At 40.2% G+C, this 25,821-nt stretch overlaps 1 protein-coding gene across 1 annotated transcript in view; it reads left to right on the forward strand.

Annotated features, from left to right (window-relative positions):
• The window catches only part of CSMD1 (CUB and Sushi multiple domains 1), a 2,021,046-nt gene that overhangs the window by 1,772,740 nt on the left and 222,485 nt on the right, over positions 1-25,821 (forward strand). Inside the window, exons 30-33 of the mRNA XM_045997494.1 lie at positions 184-378; positions 13,487-13,603; positions 17,659-17,772; positions 19,391-19,486. Of these exons, the coding sequence (XP_045853450.1) occupies positions 184-378; positions 13,487-13,603; positions 17,659-17,772; positions 19,391-19,486 (522 nt within the window). The remainder of the gene's footprint in view (positions 1-183; positions 379-13,486; positions 13,604-17,658; positions 17,773-19,390; positions 19,487-25,821) is intronic.

The following is a 25,821-nucleotide window of genomic DNA, read 5'->3' on the forward strand; positions in this document are numbered from 1 at the left end:
ATCATTATTAACATTAACTTGATAATTAACAAAGAACTTGGTCATTGCTCAGTCTGTGAGTACTGTCTGAGCCTTTCTTGCACACCAGGCGCCGTCTGGGCACCACATAAAAACAGTAAGCAACTAAAGGAACAGAAGCTTAAGACTGTGCCCTCATGCCGCTGACATCTATTTCCTCCACAGAGAAGCCACGGGAAGCCTGTTTTGACCCTGGAAACATAATGAACGGGACAAGGATTGGCACAGACTTCAAGCTCGGCTCAACTGTCACTTACCAGTGTGACTCTGGCTACAAGATCGCGGACCCCTCGTCCATTACGTGTGTGATCGGAGCAGACGGAAAACCTGCGTGGAGCCGAGCCCTGCCTTCCTGCAACGGTACGCATGGATTCTAGGTTTCTCTTGGGTAATCCTTCTAATTTGGAACGCCTGGTCTCACTTTAAAACCCTGCCACGCTTCAGTGCTCTGTTCCTCTAGCAGGAGTTGGCGTCTGATCGCACACAGCGTTAATGGGGACCAAGAACGTCACATTCCTCCCTCATTTGGTGGAACTAATGTATTGGCCATTGCCATGGGCTTCTGGAAGGGCTGGTATTTTCCCCTCAGTTAGATAATTTGATATTTTTAACTTCTGTGTTTGCATAGTCCAGGCCCAAAGTACATAAGAGATACAGACGGACAGTGTCTCGGTGCACTGTTTCTTTCTGGGTCTCTCTGTGTCTCTCCTTCTTGTCTGTATTTCCCTCCATGTATATATTTATGTGTCATTTTCCCCCAAGATATCAACCGTTGTAATGCTTTATATGGGCATTACATGAATAAAGCCACGTATTATAAGTTATGGTCAACCTTCGGGGACAGAGCTTGCTGCGGTGAGAGCAGCCTGGGGGCTGGTGCCCTGGGCCCTGGAGGGACAGGCGGTGCCGTAGACTTCCTGGTCGTTGGCTATGTTCTGTATGTGACTCTAGGCCGTGGTTGCATCGGAGTCTCCAGACAAAACTCCAGGTGTAGAGGGGTGACTTGTGTCCTCCCCTCTGAGAGTGACACACATTAAAAAGAAGATGGTAAAACCCCATGAGTTTTGGCAGGAAAAAAAAAAATGATTTCCAAGTTATGTTGGGATGAACCCAAGGACCAGTTTAGTTAGATATATTGAACTTACCCCAAACTTTACGCTCCCCCCAGTTCAGCTCACAGGTTACTAGTGCTTTCAGACCAAATAGGTGAAATTTGAAAGTCAGCACATAAAAATTAAAGCAAACAAAACAAACAAACCATCCTTATGCCCTGAATTGCACTGCACTTTCTGGGTTTTGGTGTTTGTGAACCTGGGAGCTTTTCGGCTGAGGAAGCCTGCCGTGCCAGGATCTAGCTCTAGTTTCTGGCACACGGCAAGCCCTGTGTAGAGGGTTCTAGAAGAAATAGGTGAATAGTCAAAAGTCATTTTTAATGGAAAAATCTGAAAAAAAAAAAAAGAAAAGAAAGAAAGAATCTGAATCCTGTTGAAACTTTCTTATCTTACACGTTTCAGTAATAATGATACAACCCTCGGTGCTTCTCAGATCAAGGGATCTGGAACAGTAGAGCGTGCTGAGAGGGAGTGAAAGTGCTGTGTCCCCATGCATGGTGCGTGTGTCCAAGACGATTTCCATGAGTGTCTGAATGTGACCCATAAGCTCTGAGTCCGTGGTGTAATTCGCTTGTGTGTGGAGGAGACACAGGGCCATCCAAATACAGTGTCTTCAAAGTATGTGTCAGGGCCCAGGGGGGGTTCCTGGTTGCAAATCGACGGTGCCCCCGTGGCCTCTGCCTAGGGATGGGGTGATGGTGGGCTTGCCTGCAGGATCTCCGCCCAGAGGCAAAGCCACACACATGGAACCTACTTCCAGACCAACGGTCAAGACCCTGGGTGAGGTGGGGAGGTGGCCCAGAGCCTGTGGACCTCTGCGTCCTCTCTAAAGCGACATGGTAACATGCCTACCCGCCTCCACGGGTTACCCTAATGACCACGTGGACATTTAGCTGTACGAGATAGACTTAAAAATCCACATACTTGTATAGACTACATCTCACAGGAACTTAATACAAATTCCATCTCATATTAATTACATTTAAAAGACAAGTACCCCCTATACAATATAAGTAATGCCCTATACATAAAATAAAATGCCCAAGAACCTCACAGATTTGAAAGGGCCCAAGAAATATCATTCATCTCAAATTCTTAGAAAGTACTCTAAAATTTCTCTTTCAATGTTCACTGCTATTTTTTACATTTGAAAGATTGAAAATCACTTGTTATATATGTGAATTATTCTTTATATATAAGCATATACACACCTACAAATATAAAGAGAAATAAACCTATAAACATGTAATAAAATATATATATTATTAATTTATATTGTTAGTAATGCACAAACATATTATATATATTATAATATATATTAAATATATTTAAATAAATACATTAGGAAGAAATAAATATATTAGGTTAAATAAAAATTAGATATATATTAAATTTAGATTAAATATATGTGTATCATGTACCTGGTATGTGTACATATATATGTAAAAATAATATGCATATATAAACAATTTTATAAGGGAATTTTGTATATTTTTAGCTCTAGGCAACATAAGTTAGTTTTGAATTTTAAATAATGATCAGAAAGATTGGTTTATGAATCCATACTTTCTAACAATCTATTTTTTTTAGGATTTTATTTATTTATTTGAGAGGGAGAGAGACAGAGACAGAGCATGAGCAGGGAGGAGAGGCAGAGGGAGAAGCAGGCTCTGTGGCTGAGGAAGGAGCCCAGTGCAGGGCTCAAACCCAGGACCCTGGGATCATGACCTGAGCCAAAGGCAGACACTTCACCCACTGAGCCTCCCACGAGCCCCTCCATGGATCTATTTAAAGGAAAATGCTGAACAGCTACATATTTAAGTTACTGTGTGAGTTGGTTTGGGAGATTGAACAACATAAAAGTCGTAGGTCCCTCTTGCTAAGGTGACTAAAAACTAGGGGAGGCTCCTGGAAGGTGAACACAGTGGTGGGCGTGTCACGGTGCCCGCAGGAAGCAGGGAGGAGGAGGGCCTCTAGTTGGAACACACGGGAAGGGTAAGGTGTGAGGTCAGGCCCCTGTCAGGGAGTGGGTCCTGCTTGTGGGGACCTTGTGCCCTGTCCCTGTCCTGCAGGGGGGCCCCAGGGACATGGGTGTGGAGCCCAGCTGGCCACCAGAAAACTACCCTCACACTGATAACCACCAGCCCTGTAAGGCCTGGGGAGTGCACACCACGGGCCACGGTCCCAGGGATCATGGGTGGCCTGCAAGCTGCCCGCCTGTGTCTTGAGGACCCTCATGGTTTGGGAAGGAGGGTCTCGGGGTGGGGCTAGAGCCGTGTCCCAGGGTTATCCATCTAGAGGCAGCCAAATCCTGGCTTCACCATCCAGGGCTCAGAGGGCAAGAATATCTGCCTTACAGGTTGGGAAGATTGAATGGGGTACGTGTAAGGCTCCCAAGCAAAGTAGATGCTCAACAAATAGAACATCTTGATTCTTTATGTACATTTTGTTCTATATATGTATTTTAATCTGTATGTAAACGGCACGCATGATCATTTTCAGGTAAGAAAACGTAACGATCCCAGACTCACATCCAGTCAGCATGTGACCGGCGAGCGTGTAATCCCATTATCTCCAATGCATTCACACACACTCAACTTCCCAGTAGATACACCCCATCCGTGATGTACAAACACATTTAAAAAGATATGACTTCAGGTAAAAGTTGTAGTATCTGTCTTCTTATCTTCCATTAAATGATCTGTACCTCCCAAGTGTGTTCGAATCCCTCTCAGATATCTCAATAGAGATTATATACAGGGACCAAAGGAAAAATAAGAAAGAAGGTGAGTTTTTAGACTTTGTTAAACAATAATGTTGGAGGAATTAAATTTGAAACTTAAATACAATTTGAACTGATTGGGGAATGATAATAAATAGTTTAGCCATAGAATAAACATAAACAATGAAGTCACATCTGGACTTTTTTAAATTAGATTTTAAATTTGATTTTAAATTAGAAACTACTTCTTTTTCCATATTTGAAGACCTATAACATCAAGCACAGTTTCTATTTACCAGTCCTCAAAGTGCATAAAACATAAATTTTTATTAATGCTATTTATTTACATTTCAGTAAAACTCAATTCCCAAATCGTTAAACCAGAAATTATCTCCCGCATAGTTTATTTTGGATCTGTCATGGAGAAAAGCACATTTCTTGCATGAATCAATAACTGAGGGTTGTTCAGATGACTCACTAAATCAGGGGACTTTGGCTATATTTTAAACATTTTGATAGTTCATGTATTATGGAATGCACTCAGTGCATTCTGGACTCTTTTGTTTTAAACGTAGGATATGTTTTTTTTTTTTTTTCTTGGTGTTTCATCTGTTGCCTCCAATTTTTCTTCACTGAAATTTACTATGAAGTCAGAACTGAAATGGAAATACCCTAGATCCCTTTCATGGGGCAGGGGGTTTCTGTGTTATTTCTGGTTTGCATTCAACCTGATGGTATTTAGTTGCCTTGATATATGAGACATATATTCCAATTAACCCGACAGATGGTACATTTCTTGTGGCCATCTGTAATGATTCTGTTGCTACTCTATTCATTTGGGAAACGATCTGCTTAATACATTGATTACCAAAGAGTAAGCATATATCTAATTTTTCTTTTATCACAGTGTCATATATTTCTAACGTCAACACAGTCATACGGACAGAATAATTACTGAGAATGAAATGAAATTTCTCTACATTTTTTAAGATACTTTATTTTCTCTTTCTTTCTTTCTTTCTAATTATTTTTATTAACATATAATTTATTATTTGCCCCTGGAGTACAGGTCAGTGAATCATCAGATACACACTTCAGAGCACTCACCATAGCACATACCTTCCCCAAAGTCCATCACCCCACCACTCTCTCCTGACCCCCCCCAGTACCCCTCAGTTTGTTTTGTGAGATTAAGAGTCTCTTATGGTTTGTCTCCCTTCCAGTCCCATTTTGTTTCATTTTTTTCCGTCCATACCCCTCAAACCCCCTGCCCTGCCTCTCAACTTCTTCATATCAGGAAGATCATATGATAATTACCTTTCTCTGATTGATTTATTTCACTCAGCATAATACCCTCTAGTTCTATCCACGCCGTTGCAAATGGCAAGATTTCATTTTTTTTTGGTGGCTGCATAGTTTTCCATTGCGTATATATAGCACTTCTCCTTTATCCATTCATCTGTTGATGGGCATCTGGGCTCCTTCCATAGTTTGGCTACTGTGGACATTGCTGCTATAAGCATTCAGGTGCACTTGCCCCTTTGGATCACTACGTTTGTATCTTTAGGGTAAATACCCAGTAGTGAAATTGCTGGGTCAGAGGGTGGCTCTATTTTCAACTTTTTGAGGAACGTCCATGTTGTTTTCCAGAGTGGTTGCACCAGCTTGCATTCCCACCAACAGTGTAGGAGGGTTCCCCTTTCTCCACATCCTCTCCAGCATCTGTCATTTCCTGACTTGTTAATTTTAGCCATTCTAACTAGTGTGAGGTGGGATCTCATTGAGGGTTTGATTTGTATTTCCCTGATGCCGAGTGATGTGGAGCACTTTTTCATGTGTCTGTTGGCCATCTGGATGTCTTCTTTGCAGAAATGTCTGTTCATGTCTTCTGCCCATTTCTTGATTGGATTATTTGTTCCTTGGGTGTTGAGTTTGATAAGTTCTTTATAGATTTTGGACACTAGCCCTTTATCTGATAGGCCATCTGCAAATATCTTCTCCCACTCTGTCAGTTGTCTTTTGGTTTTGTTGACTATTTCCTTTGCTTTGCAAAAGCTTTTGATCTTGATGAAGTCCCAATAGTTCATGTTTGCCCTTGCTTCCCTTGCCTTTGGTGATGTTTCTAGAAAGAAGTTGCTGTGGCTGAGGTCGAAGAAGTTGCTGCCTGTGTTCTCCTCAAGGATTTTGATGGATTCCTGTCTCACATTGAGGTCTTTCAGCCATTTTGAGTTTATTTTTGTGTATGGTGTAAGAAAATAGCCCAGTTTCATTTTTCTGCATGTGGCTGTCCAATTTTCCCAATACCATTTGTTGAAGAGACTATCTTTTTTCCATTGGACATTCTTTCCTGCTTTGTCAAAGATTAGTTGACCATAGAGTTGAGGGTCTATTTCTGGGCGCTCTGTTCTGTTCCATTGATCTATGTGTCTGTTTTTGTGCCAGTACCATACTGTCTTGATGATGGCAGCTTTGTAATAGAGTTTGAAGTCTGGAATTGTGATGCCACCAACTTTGGTGATCTTTTTCAACATTCCTCTAGCTATTCAGGGTCTTTTCTGGTTCCATATACATTTTAGGATTATTTGTTCCATTTCTTTGAAAAAAATGAATGGTATTTTGATAGGGATTGCATTAAATGTGTAGATTGCTTTAGGTAGCATAGACATTTTCACAATATTTGTTTTTCTAATCCATGAGCATGGAACATTTTTCCATTTCTTTGTGTCTGCCTCAATTTCTTTCATGAGTACTTTATAGTTTTCTGAGTACAGAAAACTATATATTCTTTGCCTCTTTGGTTAGGTTTATTCCTAGGTATTTTATGGTTTTGGGTGCAGTTGTAAATGGGATTGACTCCTTAATTTCTCTTTCTTCTATTTTGTTGTTGGTGTAGAGAAATGAACTGATTTCTGTGCCTTGATTTTATATCCAGATACTTTACTGAATTGTATTGAGTTCTAGCAGTTTTGGAGTTTCCACATAGAGTATCATATCATCTGCAAAGAGTGAGAGTTTGACTTCTTTGCTGATTCAGATGCCTTTTATTTATTTTTGTTGTTTTTGTCTGATTGCTGAAGCTAGGACTTCTAGCCTCAGTACTTCTAGCCTAGTATTATGTTAAATAGCAGTGGTGATAGTGGACATCCCGCCGTGTTCCTGACCTTGGGGAAATGCTCTCAATTTTTCCCCATTGAGAATGATATTCGCTTTGGGGTTTTCATAGATGGCTTTGATGATATTGAGGTATGTACATTCTATCCCTATACTTCGAAGAGTTTTGATCAAGAAAGAATGCTGTACTTTGTCAAATGCTTTTCAGCATCTATTGAGAGTATCAAATGGTTCTTGTACTTTCTTTTATTAATGTTTTATAACACATTGATTGATTTGCAGATGTTGAACCAAACTTGCAGCCCTGGAATAAATACCACTTGGTGGTGGTGAATAATCCTTTTAATATGCTGTTGGATCCTGTTGGTTAGCATTTTGGTGAGAATTTTCATATCTGTGTTCATCAAGGATATTGGTCTGTAATTCTCCTTTTTGGTGGGTCTTTTTCTGGTTTTGGGATCAAGGTAATGCTGGCCTCATAAAATGAGTTTGGGAGTTTTCCTTCCATTTACTTTTTTTGGAACAGTTTCAGTACCAATTCAGTTCAGTTTAATTCTTCTTTAAATCATTTGTAGAATTCTCCTGGGAAGCTGTCTGGCCCGGGGTCTTGTTTGTTGGGAGATTTTTGGGGACTGTTTCAATCTCCTTACTGGTTATGGGTCTGTTCAGTTTTCTATTTCTTCCTGGTTCAGTTTTGGTCATTTATAGGTCTCTAGGAATGCATCCATTTCTTCCAGATTGTCAAAATTGCTGGTGTATAATAGCTTATAATATGTTCTTATAAATGATTGTATTTCTTTGATGTTGGTTGTGATCTCTCCTCTTTAATTCACGATTTTATTAATTTGGGTCCTTTCTCTTTTCTTTCTGAGAAGTCTGGCCAGGGATTTATCAATTTTATTAATTCTTTCAAAGAACAAGCTCCTAGTTTCATTGATCTGTTCTACTGTTCTTTTGGTTTTTATTTCATTGATTTCTGCTCTGATCATTATGATTTCTCTTCTCCTCCTGGGTTTAGGCTTTCTTTGTTGTTCTTTCTCCAACTCCTTTAGGTGAAGGGATAGGTTAAGTACTTGAGACCTTTCTTGTTTCTTGAGAAAGGCTTGTATCATTATATACTTTCCTCTCAGGACTGCCTTTGCTGTGTCCCACAGATATTAAATGGTTATGTTTTCATTATCATTTGTTTCCATTATTTTTTTCAAATCTTCTTTAATTTCCTGGTTGACCCATTCTTTCTTTAGTAAGATTCTTTTTAGCCTCCATGTATTTGAGTTCTTTCCAACTTTCCTTTTGTGATTGAGTTCTAGCTTCAGAGCATTGTGGTGTGAAAATATGCAGGGAATGATCCCAATCTTTTGGTAGCAGTTGAGACCTGATTTGTGACCCAAGATGTGATCTGTTCTGGACAATATTCGATGTGCACTAGAGAAGAATGAGTATTCTGTTGCTTTGGGATGGAATGTTCTGAATATATCTGATGTCCATCTTGTCCAATGTGTCGTTTAAGGCCTTTATCCCCTTGTTGATCTCTTGCTTGGATGATCTGTCCATTTTAGTGAGGGGGCGCTAATGTCCTCCAGTATCATTGTATTATTGTCCATATGTTTCTTAGATTTTGTTATTAATTGGTTTATATAATTGGCTGCTCTCATGTTAGGGGCATAGATATTTAAAATTGTTAGAGCTTCTTGTGGGACAGACTCTTTGAGTATGATATACTGTCCTTCCTCATCTCTTAATATAGTCTTTGGCTTAAAATCTAATTATCTGATGTAAGGATTGCCGCCCCAGCTTTTTCTGATGCCCATTAGCATGGTAAATTGTTTTCCATCCCCTCACTTTAAATCTGGAGGTGTCTTCGTGTCTAAAATGAGTTTCTTGTAGACAGCTTATTGATGGGTTTTGGTTTTTTATTCATTCTGATCCCCTGTGTCTTTTGATTGGGGCATTTAGCCCATTTGCATTCAGGGTAACTATTCAAAGATATGAATTTAGTGCCATTGTATTGCCTGTATGGTGACTGTTACTGTCTCTGTTCCTTTCTGATCTACTACTTTTAGGTGCTCTCTTTGCTTAGACAACCCCTTTCAGTATTTCTTGTAGGGCTGGTTTGGTGTTTGCAAATTCTTTAATTTTTTTTCATCCTGGAAGCTTTTTATTTCTCCTTCTATTTTCAGTGACAGCCTAGTTGGATATAGAATTCTTGGGTGCATGTTTTTCTCATTTAGTGCTCTGAATATATCATGCCAGCTCTTTCTGGCCTGCCAGGTCTCTGTGGAAAAGTCTGCTGCCAATCTAATATTTTCACCATTGTATGTTACAGACTTCTTGTCCCAAGCTGCTTTCAGGATTTTCTCTTTGTCGCTAAGACTTGTAAATTTTACTATTAGATGACAGGTTGTGGACCTATTTTAATTGATTTTGAGGGGGATTCTCTGTGCCTCCTGGATTTTGACGCTTGTTCCATTTGCCATATAAGAGAAATTCTATACTATAATTCGTTCCATTATACCTTCTGCCCCCCTCTCTCTTTCTTCTTCTTCTGGAATCCCAATTATCCTAACATTGTTGCATCTTATGGTATCACTTATCTCTCGAATTCTCCTCTCTTGGTCCAGTAGTTGTTTGTCTCTCTTTTGCTCAGCTTCTTTACTCTCCATCATTTGGTCTTCTATATCACTAATTCTCTCTTCTGCCTCATTTATCCTAAGAGTAAGAGCTTCCATTTTTTTTTTTAAAGATTTTATTTCTTTATTTGACAGAGAGAGATCACAAGTAGGCAGAGAGGCAGGCAGAGAGAGAGGGAGGGAAGCAGGCACCCTGCTGAGCAGAGAGCCTGATGCGGGACTCGATCCCAGGACCCTGGGATCATGACCTGAGCCGAAGGCAGTGGCTTAACCCACTGAGCCACCCAGGCGCCCAAGAGCTTCCATTTTTTATTGCACCTCATTAATAGCTTTTTTAAAATTTCAACTTGGTTAGATTTTAGTCTTATATCTCCAGAAAGGGATTTTATTCCTTCAGAAAGGGCCTCTCTATTGTCTTTTTCAAGCCCAGCTAACACCTTGAGAATCATTGTTCTGAACTCTAGTTTTGACATATAACCAATGTCCGTATTGATTAGGTCCCTAGCCATTGGTACTACCTCTTCTTCTTTTTTTGTGTATTGTTTTTCCGCCTTGTCATTTTATCTAGATAAGAATATATGAACAAGAGAATAAAATACTAAAAGGGCTCCAAAACCCCAGAAAAATGTATGCTAACCAAGAAGAGATCCATAACCAGGAGAAGAAGAAAAGGGAAAAAAGATATAAAAATTAAAAAATAAAAAATAAAAAATTTATCTATGTATCTATCTATCTATCTATACTACTGGTGAATAGAATAGAGTCACCCACTTGATTGTGGGTGTTTTTTGGTTTCTTAGAAGAAATCACCTTCCAAAATTTTAAAGAAAGAAAAATTATATATATATATATATATATATATATATATATATACACAAAAATAAGGGTAAGCATGATGAAGGGATGGAATATGACTGTAAAGATGAAAATTTAAAAAAAAATCCTAGAAAGGGAATGGGTAAGACAAGTTGGTTAGAAAAAGAAAAAAAGAAAAAAGAGGAGGGATGTGCTCAGGCTGGAGACTAGAACAAAGCCATGTGCTAGATTACAGTATATTTTGATCTATTAGAAGAAATTGTATCCCAAATTTTTTAGAAAAAAAAACTATATGTATACAAAAAATAAGTTTAAATACAATGAGGAGATAAAATATGACTATAACAATGAAGTTTTTAAAAGTTTTTTTTAGAAAGATATTGTTAAGATAAACTAGTTTAAAATGCTGAAAGTGGAAAGAGGAAAAATGAAAAAAAAATAGACGAGGGGTGCTTGGGTGGCTCAGTGGCTTAAAGCCTTTGCCTTCGGCTCAGGTCATGATCCCAGGCTCCTGGGATCTAGCCCTGCATCAGGCTCTCTGCTCAGCAGGGAGCCTGCTTCTTCCTCTCTCTCTGCCTGCCTCTCTGTGTATTTGTAATCTCTGTCAAATAAATAAATAAAATCTTAAAAAAAATAGATGAAAATAGATAAAATGGATAAAAATAGGTAAAAAATAAGAAAAAATAAAATTAAAAAGAAATTTAACTCTGCAAGACTAAAGGATCATGGGGGGAAAGCCATGAATTCTATGCATTGCTTTCCCCAGTGGAGTTCCTCTGTTCTCCTTGATTAGTGAGTTCAGTCTTGGCTGGATGGTCTTGCTGAATTTCTTGGGAGTGGGACTTTTTCAGTGATTCTCAAATGTCTTTGCCTAAAGGGGAATTGCACTGCCCTTGGCGGGAGCCGACCCCTGCTCCCAGGATCTATCTTCCCGTTGCTTTGGATTCACGTCTCTGCACATCCTACCTTCCAGAAAGTGGTCCCTTTTCTGTTTCTGGAATTGCTGCTCTTCTCTTCGATCTCCTGTTGAGTTTGGAGGAGTTCAGAATGGTTTCATACCTATCCAGCTCAACTCCCGAGATACGATGTCATTTTAGGCTTCTGCTCCTCTGCCATCTTGCCTCTCCTCTCTACATATATTTTCATCAGTTTCATGAATGTTTGATTGTGTTTGACGCATACAGTTTGTGTGTTTATCTTTAGTGTCTGAGGAAGAACATGCAGGCATAGCGCAGTTTATCAAGGCAACAATGGACCTAAAATAGTAGGTCAGTTTCCTTTCATTTTGTCTTTTTTTTTTGTCTTCTATTATCATAAAATAATACTCTTTCATCTCTTGAACAAAATGAATCTTTGTGGTTATTCTTTCACAAATTCATCAGACGGTGTCCTGAGTGAGACAGAAGACTGGTAATTTGTGCATCCAGATGTTACCCCAGGGACGATTTACTTGAATTTTCTATTTATACTTGTGGCTTAAAATTTGAAATGGATGGATTTTCTAGATTTAAAAAAAAGGATATTTGCACAATTATCTGCTTGAATTTTATGTGGCTGAAAGATGAAAAATTTATATTTTTTAATTGGTACTTGTTTTTTAAATTTTGAACTTTAAGGTTTTAAGGGGAAAAAAATGGTCCTGAAATAACCCAGTTACACTTATATGGTTGAGGTGAAAAAAAAAAATTAATTGTTGTATCTAAACTAGTAGAATGAATCACCAGCATTTCATGTAAGACTTGCAGCTTGGGAGTTTAACTTATAACCAGAAGTTAAAACAAAATGTTTCTATTTGGAATTGTAACACCACCAATGGAAATGCATTTAAATGATAAAACTATTCTGAATTAAGGCATTAGCATGAAGACCACACTTGGTATAGTTAAATAATATCTCTGGGAGCTGATCACAAATAGATCAAAGCTATTGGATGCATAAGCTATTTCCCTTTGACACTTAAAATAAGACATTTAAAATAAGATATAAGTTTAGCACACCATCATAAGGTACAGCTTTGAAATCTCACAAATCACGAATGGGTGCTTGGAAGTTAGGGTCAGTATATTCCCAGGAGCGTGAATCACTGTGGAAAATGCCCATCAATTAGGACTTCACATATCCTGGTTAACATTTAAAAGAATCAATATATTATCTTGGTTTCTGCCTTCTTTTAGTGCTTGAAAACTCTCATATCAAGAAGAATGGGTTGTAGAAATACAGACTTTGTCAAATGCTGAAAACAACTCTGACTTCAGGTTCAGATACACTGTCTGAGATGAGGTGGTCAGACGGCAGGTAGCCGTCCATTCAGTGTCTCCCGTTCCTGGCGAGCTCCGCAGACCAGGATCTCTTCTTAAGTGAACGAAGAGGGACTGGAGTAGAGGCCGTTTAATTAAAACACTGGAAATCATGAGACTGGGATTCAATTGAATGTCTGTTTTTAGATGCTTACAGAGATTTCCTTAGCAAAAGCATTGCACAAGTGAAGAAAATCATCAGAAAGGAAATAAAGACACATAGACCCTGAGCTCTGCGAGTAACACCCCATCTTCTCTCTGCCCCGACTTCCTAGTTAGGAATTAATTCGGTTTTAAGCCAAACTTACGGGAAAAGACTCCGGCACATTTGTATTCCTTCTGTTACTCTTGGACTGAACCCGTGAGACCAAAAGTTAAAGCAACAACCCAACGCTAAAAGCAAACATTATTTTTCCTAAGACCCATAGTAACATAAAATCATTAGAAAACTGAAATCATCCTTGTAGGTCTTAAATTAATCTGATGACTGGGACCGGCCCAGAAATTCTGGTGAGATTCAGTAATTCAAGAATCTGTCTGTATCGAACTTATTATTGGGTTAGAGCTGTTTTCATGATTATTTCAGCCTGTCTGAGAGAGGTCCGAAAATCAACTTAGGTTGTCCTCCTAAGCTGAGTTCTCTTTATTCAAACCTGGAAACCCTCTGTGTTTCATTCTCCGTCACTCGGGACAGCAAGGTTAAGTACTTTCTGACGTTGCTACTTTGTTATGTTTTTGTAACAATGGTGGCCCATGATCTTTGCTTGATTCCACCTGCAGCTCCCTGCGGAGGCCAGTATACGGGATCCGAAGGGGTCGTTTTGTCGCCCAACTACCCTCATAATTACACGGCCGGCCAGATATGCCTCTACTCCATCACGGTGCCCAAGGAGTTTGGTAAGTTGGCTTTTCAGGGTTGTAGTTGTCATTCTGTGTCATGTTGGTTTCATTGATGATTCTTCTGTCATTTTATAAGGAAGTATTTCAGCTCTTGATAGAATAAAATAATACACAAAAGATGAGTTGTATTACAGCAGCGGGTTTTCTGAAGGTACAGAGTATCCACTACAATTCTTTTATCGATGTGATATAAAATGCTTAATGTTCTTCTAAGATCGTGATCCAGAATAATCAGAGAGAACACGATTGGCTTTGCTCCTACTTTTGTTAGAAAGCATCCACTCCCCCCCCCAACAAGGGAGGATCGCCAAGTAAGTTGGGCCAGGGGAACACTGTCTGTTAATTTGTACATACATTTTGTAATCAGATTATGATGGAAATCCCTGGATCACTGAAGTCACCTCTGAGTGATTTGTGATGCAGAAACAGGCTGAGCCCCCATCTGATTCCTTCACACGTAATTTGTGAAGTTCCCTCCTCATGCTTCCAATCTGAGCCAGCTTTCTGAATGGCTTCATTTCTAGAAGGGCTTTCCTGGGGTGGGGGGTGGGGGTCTGCCCTCCGTCTACCCGAAGCTGGATTCCCGCACCTCCAATCTCACTCTTGACCACAGATATTTCTTATGATTTGAGTTATTTTCTGGAGTATATGAGATAGAAGCTATTACAGCTTCATAGCCAAGTTTTCTTTTCCCCCCTCCAATACTAAAATTTAAAACCTTACATAGTTGAGGTGTTTTTTGTTCTTTGGATTCAAAATAGCAACCACCTACTTATAGATATAAAGCAAAATTATAAAAATTCCAAGGGTAGAATCTGTTTGAGGGAAAACATTTTAAAAAGTACAGTTATATGACAGGAAAGTTAATTGCTGTTTAAGAAAGTGGCATGTGGGAGACCAGTGGTTTCTGTGAATTTCTGTTATTTGCGATGCACAGGTCTATTCAAGCCAATGGAAACCTCTGCCAGGCGCTGACGTCAGCCTTAGGTAGTTTAGATCACGGGCCCTGTGCGACGTACCTTGCTTGGTCTCTGAAGTCCCAGCACTCGTGTCCACCCTGGGGCAGTTCTCAAGAGCGATGGGGTTTTCAGGTGGGGCCTTTCTCTAGCATCTTGCTCCGTTAAGAGGAGATGGTGTTCTGAGCGTCAGCAATGATGGAAGTGTTCCTGGAGACCGGGGCAGAGGGACCAGCTTCCCAAGGGCAAAGGGCAATTCACTTACTCTGTGAATGAATAGTACCTCCTACAAGAAAGTGAGAGGGCTTCAGAATGTTCACTTCTGTTATAATAAACAGACAAGAAAACTTAGAATAGCTCCCAACCCCTCTTTATGCTGCACCAATTCCTTTGATGTCACTTACTTGGTCCCAGTAAATTCATTTTTTCCACCTAAGTGCTCCGCAACAACCTCCAATTACTTCCCGTGAATATTCCTCTTATTTCTGTTTGTAGATACATGACAGACTATGTTTATCACAATGGAATATAGCAGCCAGAGTCTATGATTTTGGTTTGTTTCAAAGTTTATTGAATTGTCACAATTGTGATTTTTTTAGCAGAAAAAAAGTGGTCAAACCTCTATCCTAAATATTGAGCATTGTTTCCCAATCTGAAATGTGTAATGATATACATGTATCACATTGTATCCAGGCAGAAAATTTTAATTTGGAATTAAAATAGTTATACGGAGTATTTAATGAAAATCTATAGTGTCTTATATCTTGTATTTTCTACTCTTCCTTACTCTTTCCTGGGAAATAAATTAATTCAATAATTAATTCAATAATCATCATAAGGGCCAAGGCGAATAAAATATAGTCTGTGCCTGTGAAATGCCCAGTTTTTATAAACCCCTCATCAGCTCATGGGGTGAAGCTCGCTAGTGGGAAGGGACACAAGGGCGGTGAGCACAGGCTCCAGTGGGAAGGATGTTTAAGGCAGGTTTTCACATACCCCAATCCTCTCCCTGTTTTCACTCAAAAGCATCACCGAAGTATCCTTTCTAAAACAAAGCTCTGATCATGAAAACACCATGAACGACATCTTCACTCCCTTTTTTGCCCTCAAGCAAACCCCATATATTTGGGTGTGGCCTTCCAGGCCCTGAATTCTCAGGCTGCTGTGGCCTTTGCTGCCCAATTCCCTCCTCTCTCCCTTCCTCTTGGAGCACGTGCCAAACCAGACCAATGATCGCATTCCATGGTGTCCTGCGGAATTGGGTCTGAATGGTCACGGGCTGAAAGGAGCGCCCTGCATGTCAGGAGTACACAGGAAGGGTTGCGGTCCTCCTATTTTAAGACCAGCGATGCTGCTCTCTCCCCAGCTGGACGTGGACTCTTCCACAGCTAGAAACAGCTGCTCTGTGGCTCACGTCCTACGGCCCCATACTCGTTCCCATCACAGTCACGTCCGGCTGCAGTGTCCACAGCACTGAGCACTGGTCACTCGTGGCAGATATCTGCTCTTTGGGACGGAACCAGTCAGGGGCCTGAACTCAGCCCTAGCAGCTCACCAAAGCAGCCTCAGGTCTGCTCACATGCAGACCCTGACTCTCCGTCTGTTGTGGGAGCACTGCCCATGTTGGCACATGGCCAGCCCAGGACCTCGTTGCTAATCTCAGCCATCTTCAAAGTCTGTTGTAAAGGGGATGCTTTCTAAAAGTTTCTTAAGGTAATGATTAATTGATTAATTAATTAAATCAAAGTTTCTTGAAATTATGTGCCTATAATTCACTTTTATACTATTGAAAAGACCCAAGCATCCTCCTCCAACATGATGAAGAATTGTTTTGGGGAGCAGGAGGTTTGAGCAAAGGCATTGCATGAGCCAGAACCGTGTGGAAATCATAACGTTCTCTTCCTCTTTCTAATTCTTTGTTTTAGACTATCTCATGCACAGGGAAAGTCCCCTTACTCCCATGCTTCCTTAATTGTTTCTCTCCAGGAAATTATAAAGGAATTATAAAATCTTAAAATATGTGTATATGGGTGTGCATATATTTATTACCTGTTCACTACATGTGATGCATATTATACACGTATATATGTATTGCACACCTGTAATAGGATACATGGCATGTGTAGACACACGCGCGCACACACACACACGCACACACGCATGTACACACACACACAAGCTGTTACAGTTAGAGCCCCTCCATTCTACCAACACTTACATTAATTCCCTCATTAAATTCTGACGTGTGTACCTGACATGCCCATATCCATTTCTTGCTCAGGATGATTTAGAATGATTCTAGTGTAAGCCTTATGCATAAATAAGAATCCATTGGTCCTGGTTTACATGCCAAGTCACAAGAGTTTCTAAATGTTATAAAGGCCCTATTGTCAATTTGAATACAAAATAATTTACGAAGTTTGAAGTAGTGAAATCCGCAGCTGTGTTCTACTGAGAGGAGGTGTGTTCTTCTACTGATATGGTGTATCAGAAAATAAAGCTGTGCAGTGGAATGACAATAAACAATTTCTATAACATGTTGTTGACATTGCATAAATTGCAATGAGCTCATAAGAATTTGGCCTCGTAACAATCCTAAGTAAAGAATTTTAAATTCTTTTACAACTTGGCATGTTTTTAGTTTAATTTTTTGGGTTGATTTTAAAGCCAACAGGTGTCTTGATTCCTGTCCCCATAAAATGCCATTAACTGCTCATAAATACGTGGTGGGCCTTGTGGCTGTTCTTGTGCTATCCTAATGTAATACTGAAAAGAATTAATATTAACATTCAATTAGTTTTCAATTAATTCAATTTCAATTAATATTCAATTAATATTCAAATGCTATGGGGAAGTATTATTAAGTATGAAGTCATCAAGAAGCAAAATAAAATTATTTATGCAACTAAGACATCTTAGAAAAAGAGAAAACCCCAGAAAAGAGAGAGAGAGAAAGAAAACCAGTTAATCATTTTCTACAGGATTCTTAGAATCACGATCTTTGGAGAAACCAATAAATAGGTAGGACACCCACAATCTCCATGTCTTTATTTGCGAGACAGAGCAACATGCCAACCCTCCGCCTTTATTTTGCAGTGGTGTTCGGACAATTTGCCTATTTCCAGACGGCACTGAACGATCTGGCGGAATTATTTGATGGAACACACCCACAAGCCAGACTTCTCAGCTCGCTCTCTGGGTCACATTCAGGTAAATATTCAATGAATATTGTCTTGAATTTTATTTAGACAGCCAGAATGATTCATTTTGAACTTGTTGTTTTTTTTTTTCTTTTTAATGAAAGAGGAATGCAATCCTCTTTGAGTTTTCTTGCTTGTTTAACAAAACCTTATTCCTGATGGAAAATTTCAACTGTATTTTATCCCACGTATAAAACCACTGACCGTTATCATTTTACTTATTAACGTTGTAGAAAATATAATATCCGTCTCAATAACAAAGGCAAACATCAGGAAAAGAGGGGGTAATAAACTATCTTGTGTATTCTGTTTTCTCTTCTATGTCTCATGATCTTCCTGGAGATAAACAGTATCAACGTTTTGGTCTAAATCATTACCAGCCTTTAAATACACACATATAGGGAGACATCGCACCCGTACATGCCTATGAGTACATATGTGCACACACCGACATGAGCATGGGCACACGAATGCATGGAATCGTGTGTCTTCATAAAACATGGGATGTCATTTCACAACTCAGTCTTTTTGCCAAACTCTTGCATAAAAGCAAAAATGGAGTCTGGGTGGCTCAGTGGGTTAAAGCCTCTGCCTTCCGCTCAGGTCATGATCCCAGGGTTCTGGGATCAAGCCCCACATCAGGCTCTCTGCTCAGCAGAGAGCCTGCTTCCTCCTCTCTCTCTCTCTGCCTGCCTCTCTGCCTACTTGTGATCTCTGTCAAATAAATAAATAAAATCTTTTAAAAAAATTTAAAAAAACATGAATATACACCCAAAATAATTAGTTTTAGTGCTGATTAGTATTCACTTGGTCAATGCAGCCTAATCTACGTAGCCCCTCGTGGACTTGGACCTTGTGCAAACTGCAAGGTTTCTACCGCTGGTGCGTTTTCATCATTTACCAAAGCAAGGCACATCAGTGCGTCACAAACTCTTGCCCACCAAGGTTAGGATTTGATTATTTCCGGGTTTTCCCTATTATTAACCAAGGGTCTTAAGCTTATTATTTCCTGCCAACGTCCAATGATGCAATGTCTGGAAATGCATCAGAAGACACAGATTTAAAACATTGATACATAGAGACAAATTCACCTCTGAAAAGCTAATGCCATTCACCTGCCCTGTTACAGCATTTGAGAGAGACCATTCCTCTAGGGCAGGTGTACTTTAAAAAGTGGAAATATGTTTTCAGACCTTTTGTTTGTTTGTTTTGTTTTTGTTTTCTGAATGCTTTAGTATTTTTAAAATCAGCTTTGGATTCAGATTTTCTTAATGTTCTTATTTTAAATAAAATCCCAGCAAGTCACGATCAAATGTAGTTGATTCTGAGTCGGCGATAAGTCGGACTCTTCAGTTTCCCGCGTTGTCCGCCGGCAGACCCATTGCTGGTGCCCACTTCGTGAGACGATCGCTAAAGCTACACTTGAACAGAATGAATGGATACGAACCATCTTAAAATCTTGATAGATACGATATGTCTGAGTCCTGAACCCAAAGGGAGATTTCACAGAAGTCCAAAAGTTACATGAGAAATTCCAAGTTAATAATTACTTTCCAAAATATTGCCCCCCCCCCCCCCCCCGCGGTGCCTCCCGCGGATCTCCTGTATGGTCTCTGATTTTCCCTCAGGTGAAACATTGCCTTTGGCGACATCAAATCAGATTCTCCTGCGATTCAGCGCCAAGAGCGGAGCGTCTGCCCGGGGCTTCCACTTCGTTTACCAAGGTAAAGTTCACCTGCGCACTGGGGTCTGCCCGGGAGCTGCTCCCACGCTGTGCTCAGTTAAAGCACTAAAGATATCTTGTTGCGTGGTTTTGTTTTATATTTAGGAAATTGAGAGTATTCGTATATTTATATCCAAACGATTTAACAAGAACATCACAACTTTCCTTTTTGACACTGAAATAGGATCTTGCTTCTACGAAGACACAGAAACAGCTCGTTGCTCCGGCATCACTGGGAAATGTGCGGACCACATCTCCTTTTACAGCTCCTCACATTTGCCAAGGGATTTCACATCCATCTCAGTATTTTATGTAATTAGGCAAAGTGTTTCATGATAGTTTAGATTTTAGTAACTGTTTTAATAAAATACCTTTAAGCACATTGTACAATTGCAGGCCTTCCTGTAAAAACTATTGAAAAGGCGACTTCACAAAATCACAAATCCCCAAATACTGCCCATGCACCCATCCCTCTAAATACCTGTTTTATTTTGTTTGTGTTCTATCAACTTTTGACACTTTGAAACCTTTATATTTATATTTTAAAATTAGTATTCAAAATGTGTAAGATTGTGCAAAGATTCTTTAAAAATGAGGATTTCCCCCCTATTTCTAGTTTACCTTTGTTTTGCATGTTCATTACATTAACTTGAAAGAACATACATAAACAGTTTTTACAGTTTCTCTGAAGACCAAAGCAGGCCTTTGGATGGAACTTGGAATTGCTGTGTAGATTGCGATGTGACGGAGATCACCATCTACAGAGATAAACTGTCTGTTCCAAAATAAGAAGAAATGCTTAGTTTTTCTAGGTTTCAGTTTTGCTTGAGGCTAGAGAGATTACTTGCTGCTCTTAAAATTTTCTTCAGAAGTGGAGGAAGATCACTTCACTTACTGGCACTGGTTTCTTCCTTTAATAGAGACTTTTCCAGAAAACGTACTAGGCAGCACCATCATGTTTATTAAAAAAAAATATGGAAAAGATGTCATTTCATTCATAACTCATTCCTAAGACTCTAACATGGCAACATCCAAGCCCTCAAAGTATTTTTATAAACTCTATAATTATAAAATAATTGTTTATAAATTATAGACTATTTTGCTATAAAACCTCTTCTGTGTTCAGCAATATGACAGTCTGAGAAAGAATGGAAAAGAAATAGGAAGGTATCTGACAGCAGACAGCAGGAAAAGTATCTCTGACCCAGTGTAGGCAGTAATTGCTTCAGTGATATTTCTACTCAATTACAATCAGTTACATTGTTCTAAATTACACCTTTTCTTAAAATATAAACAATTAAACCAGTATTTTTAATGAGCTTTATTGGACAGTGACCAATGTAGGCAACTTACCTCTTACTCATTCCTAATTTTCTTTAAATAAATTATATTATTTTGCAGAAGCAAATTTACAAACCCAAAAACGTTGGGGTAACATATAAAGATACCAAGGACCACTTGGTTTAAATACATATTTTATCCTGGAAAAATTCAAGTTGCTGGCATTGTCCATCTTGATAAGAGGTGTTCTTTGTTTTTTTGATAGGATTAGAAAATCAATCAGATCATCCAATAAAATATCTGAGGCAACTGACCCTATGTCTATCCTATTTACAAATATTATCATCAGAAGTCATGATTTTAAAACTTATATTTCTTGGTTTAAAGTAACATATTACCATTACAATGAATTAAAACAGAAAAGTAGAAAGAAAATCATTTATAAGAGGAATAAATCCTCCTTGTCTTTACGAATATATAATGACTCTAACATCCTCAATATTTTAATATATTAAATTTCAGTACACCTCCTTTTCGTGCTTTGTGCCTACAGTGAGTTTATGCAAAAATTGATGTCTCTATCAAAGCTAAATCCTTTGGAAGTAAAGAACTAGAATTATGAACGCAATTTACAAATCAGTGAGGAGCACCTGGGGAAGTTTTCAATGTATACATCAAGTTCAATTGAACATTGCCTTCTGGAAGATGTCTGTTCTATGGAAGCCAAGGAATTATTTGCAATCTATCGTGTAAAAACTTCCTGGAAAGTTCTTTTGTATACCACTTATGGCTTCATTCTTTCCCAAGTTATTAAAGCCTAAAATTGCACAGGGACTTTGTGACGCCCGTGATGATAGGGTGTCTAACCCTGTTAACAAACAGTTGTGTTATACGGAACTGTTAGAGACCTCTGTGGCCAACAAGGCAGCAGGACCAGGGTGTGGAAGCCAGGCTTGCTGTCTCTTGGCCTCCACGTCATCCTGGTTAATAAAGAGGCATTAATAATGAGGAACTTTGTGTCTTTCTGATTTTGTAGAGAAATGGATGTGATAGAGGCTTATTTATTTATTTATTTTTTCCACAAAGTGTCTTCATTGACTTATGCCTTTGCTGTTTTTCATTTGCTTTCCACGCTACTTTGAGGTAGAAGGGTGTATTTGAAAGAGAGTGAGTTAGGACCCACGAGTACCCCAAAGGAAGCTAATGGGGGGGACCCTTCCTAATACAAGGCTTTAAATAGCTCTTCCACACTGGTTTGACTCAGCACCTGTGAAGAACTTTGTTTGGCTGCGAGACGTTATGGAATTAAAGACTCAAGGACATTATCTACACGGGATGGAGCAACCAATTCACGGGTCACCAGTCCTGTAAGGATGGTGTGCGCCGGACAGAGACTGAGAAGAGATAATGTGTTTCTGCAACCGTTGAGCACCTTTTAGAAAAAGTGGCTCAGGCATCTGTCCTCCTTGGGCAACCTGGCATCTGCCTCTGATTCAGCAGCCACACACCTCAGCGGTATGACCATCCAACAGAATTTAGAAGAAAAGATGCTGTGGGAACCCACCACAAGCAAACATCTAGGGATTCTACTGAAGTGTGAGCATCTCTCTCTCTCACTGTTCCAGAATTCTGCACCAGCCTGGACCGCTGTAGTATTTGTCCTGCATAAACACACTCCCATGAAGACAGGAGAGCAACACACCTGGCTTGTAAACACGAATACATCCCAGTGCTTTCTGGATTTCCTTTCAGGCATGCAGGAGAAGGTTTCCTCCCAGTCTTCTCCCAGCTCCTAGGGATGCCTAAGCCTTTCTTCTCCTCCCTAGCCTCCCACACCTAGACCCTGGCAGGACCCACAATCAGGAAATGTGGTTCTGCACATTTAGATAATCTTTGCTACTGCACAAAAGAAATATATTACACCTAAAGTCAATGTATTCTTAGATCAATGAGAAAATCAGAATTCATGTCATCCTAAGAAAACCTCCATGTGGGAGACTTACATACTGTTTCTTAACAAATTGAGCACAGTCTGATTCCTCCAGGATGAGAGGAATTCTCATCCATAGCTATTCTATAAAGTACTTACATTGCCTTCACAGACTTTTCGTGGCCCCCAAATACACACCTTACAGTATTAGAATCAACCTTAGCAATACTGGAAATGACACGGGAACCAGTCTGTGCATCCACAGAGGCCGACTAAGGCAGAGCAGACACTCTTCTCCTGTCCTGCTTGTTCCCAGGTTCATGGTATATGACAGGATGGTTCTAAGCCAACTGCACTGCTCCCCATCCCTGCACTGCCCAACCCTTCCTGCCCTGCCCGCCCCCTTTCTGCTTTGCCTGTGCTCCGGACCGAATGTGGCTGACTAAACTTATGGTTAGTGCCTGGGTGGCTCAGTCGGTGAAGCTTCCAACTCTTGATTCAGCTCAGGTCTTGATCTCAGGGTCATGAGTTCAAGCCCCACGTGTGGCTCTACGCTCACCATGAAGCCTACCTAAAATTTAGCATGATGGTTGCCAGTGTCCCTCATCAACAGAATACTATTTTGAACTGTCTTTTGTTTACTCCTTGGCTGTTTCCACATATCAATCATTTTCTTGTGTATTTCCATGTAGAATTCAACACTACCCTCTCTCAAAATAGTCACTCATCCCAAACTTAGTAAACCAGGTAGGACTTACTGAATATTTCAAGGGGAAAAGGAGGGCACATTTTTAGATCAAATCTCTGCACGGAGCCCAGCTTACAGAGGTCAGCTGGCCTCAAATCCCTGTCTTTCTGAGGTGTATTAGCTGCATAGACAACTCTAACGCAGCCTCACCTGAAACGGCCTCTCGCCTCCCAGTCCAGATTCCCAGATTCTCTAGCTCAGGGCTTCCTGGTCCAGGATCCTCTGATGGCAAGACTCACTCTCCTTAGCATTACAAGAAACAGAGGAACAATGTAGACACATGGAAATGCATTTTCTGAGTTCGGGGAGGAAGAACTTACACTAAAATTTCCTTTGCTCGAGGTCCTTCCACGGCACGTAAATGCATGACTTTATTGATTTTCACCAGGCTTCATCTCCTTTTAGATGGCATCAATTACAAGGCTTTTCACTTCTAAGAAATTCACATTTTGTATGGAAGTTTATAAAATACATAGGTTTTACCAAGATGAATAAGCATAAATTTTGGTCATGATTCAGTGATGTGTGTTTGAATTCACTGACTAGTAATGGCTGCTCAAGTCCGATTTTTCAACGACCGGAACAGAATGATTTTGAAAAATAGACACACCTGGTGAAAAATAGATATGAATGAAACCGGAACGGCCGCCTCACTTAGACTTTGCAAGTGATTGCTATGTGCTTTCGGATTTATTATTATCATGGCGGTCGTTGTCGTCTTCTTGTTATACCTGCCCTGAAAGAGGGGCCGTGGAGATCCAGGAGGCATCTTCCACACTTCCCCTTTCTGTGCGTGCTCTGGAAGCTCCAGAGTCCAGCCCCAGCTCCTAGCTAGGGACAGCACAGGAGCCCTGGGACTTCACTCATTCTGACCTCAGCCCCCGTTCGCTGTCCATGGTGCTGATTTCTGTTCTGTGCCACAGCAGTAGGAAACCATTTGCTAGATGTAGAGTATGATTACCGCAGAGGATGGAATTTCTCTCTGATGCTGCCCGAAACATCCAGGGGAAGGGCAGGAACCAGAGGACGTGTGGAGAGCAAAAGGTGCTGCCCACCGATTTTCCCCAGACCTTGCATGGATGTCCGGCATCTCAGTCTCTGCTGGCTTCTGTTCCACTCTGCAGAATCACAGCTGTTCTTCTCACTTTGGGAACGTCTTCTTCTAAAAGGTGTCCTTCATAATCTCATCCAAATGCAGGTGTTTTTTTATTATTATTTTCCTTTAAAAAGGACAATGATGAAGTTTGTGAAGAAAGGCTCAATAGTGGCATGGGTCCGAATGACCTTGACAGTGTGTTTGTGCCCATCCACGGGACCCTGGTGTGGCTGTGCTACCCGGACAAACAGGGATGAGCCCTCTTACATAGGTGTGGAGGATTTGCCATGAAGAATGGGGGGCTTTCCCTGTCGTTCAGGACAAGTAGAAAAGTGGTCCTTGGAGATATTTCTCCATTTGGGTTAAAAAAATTCTTGAGAATTGAAGCCTCCATGGGATATTTTTTATTCATTTCCTTTTTGCTCTCATGCTACTTGCTCAACTGTAACAAAATATATATAGAAATTCAACAAATAGGAGCTCTAAGCAATTTTTATTATAATATGGGAGTTATTCCACATTTTGTTTTTAGTTACAAAAAGAGTCATTCTGATGTATCATTAATTGTTTCAGCTGGAGTTGTTAGTATATAATTTAATAAATCGCCTTCTGACAGGAAACACATCAACACTGAACTCAAGCACAGTTTTGTCAGAATCGCCTACCGCCTTCAAGGCTCATAGAAGCGCTTGCTTAGCAGCCGTGACCCACGTGGCGTCTGCCACTGCTCAGGTTCAGTTCCAAACATGAAGCCAGCCTGCTGGGAAAGCAGTGTGAGGAGCAAGGGTTGTTTTAAAGAAAACGAGTACACAGGCACATTCTCTCCGAGGCCTACACCGTTGCATGAGGACATGCACAGTCTGATAGAGAAGATCCTGGTGACGATAGAGACAGACTCACTTCTAGCGAACTGCCCAGAACGAAGACAGAATAATGTATTTTCAGGTGCCTACCTCCAGGTCTGTTTCCCAAAGAGCTGGTTTGGCGTAATTAACAGGCGTCATTGCCAATGGACGTATTTTTCAAACTGGATCCCTGGCCCTTAGGATTAAGCAGAAGAATCTCTTATAGATGGAGAATTCCAATGGGCAAGGTAAATGGAGGCCTCACCCCACCCTTGAACGAGGCTCGCCTGCTCTCAGCTACCACCAAGGACCATAAGCACACACCTGCAACCAAACAAGCTGCCTCCGTGAAGACCACACACCTGGAGACCCTGGGGGTGTCTCACAAGAAAGTTCCAAGAGGGGCTGGTAATAGGATTGAGGTTTGTGCTCGGTG

The sequence above is a fragment of the Meles meles genome, chromosome 2, assembly GCF_922984935.1.
Source record: "Meles meles chromosome 2, mMelMel3.1 paternal haplotype, whole genome shotgun sequence".
Classification (NCBI taxonomy): Eukaryota; Metazoa; Chordata; class Mammalia; order Carnivora; family Mustelidae; genus Meles; species Meles meles.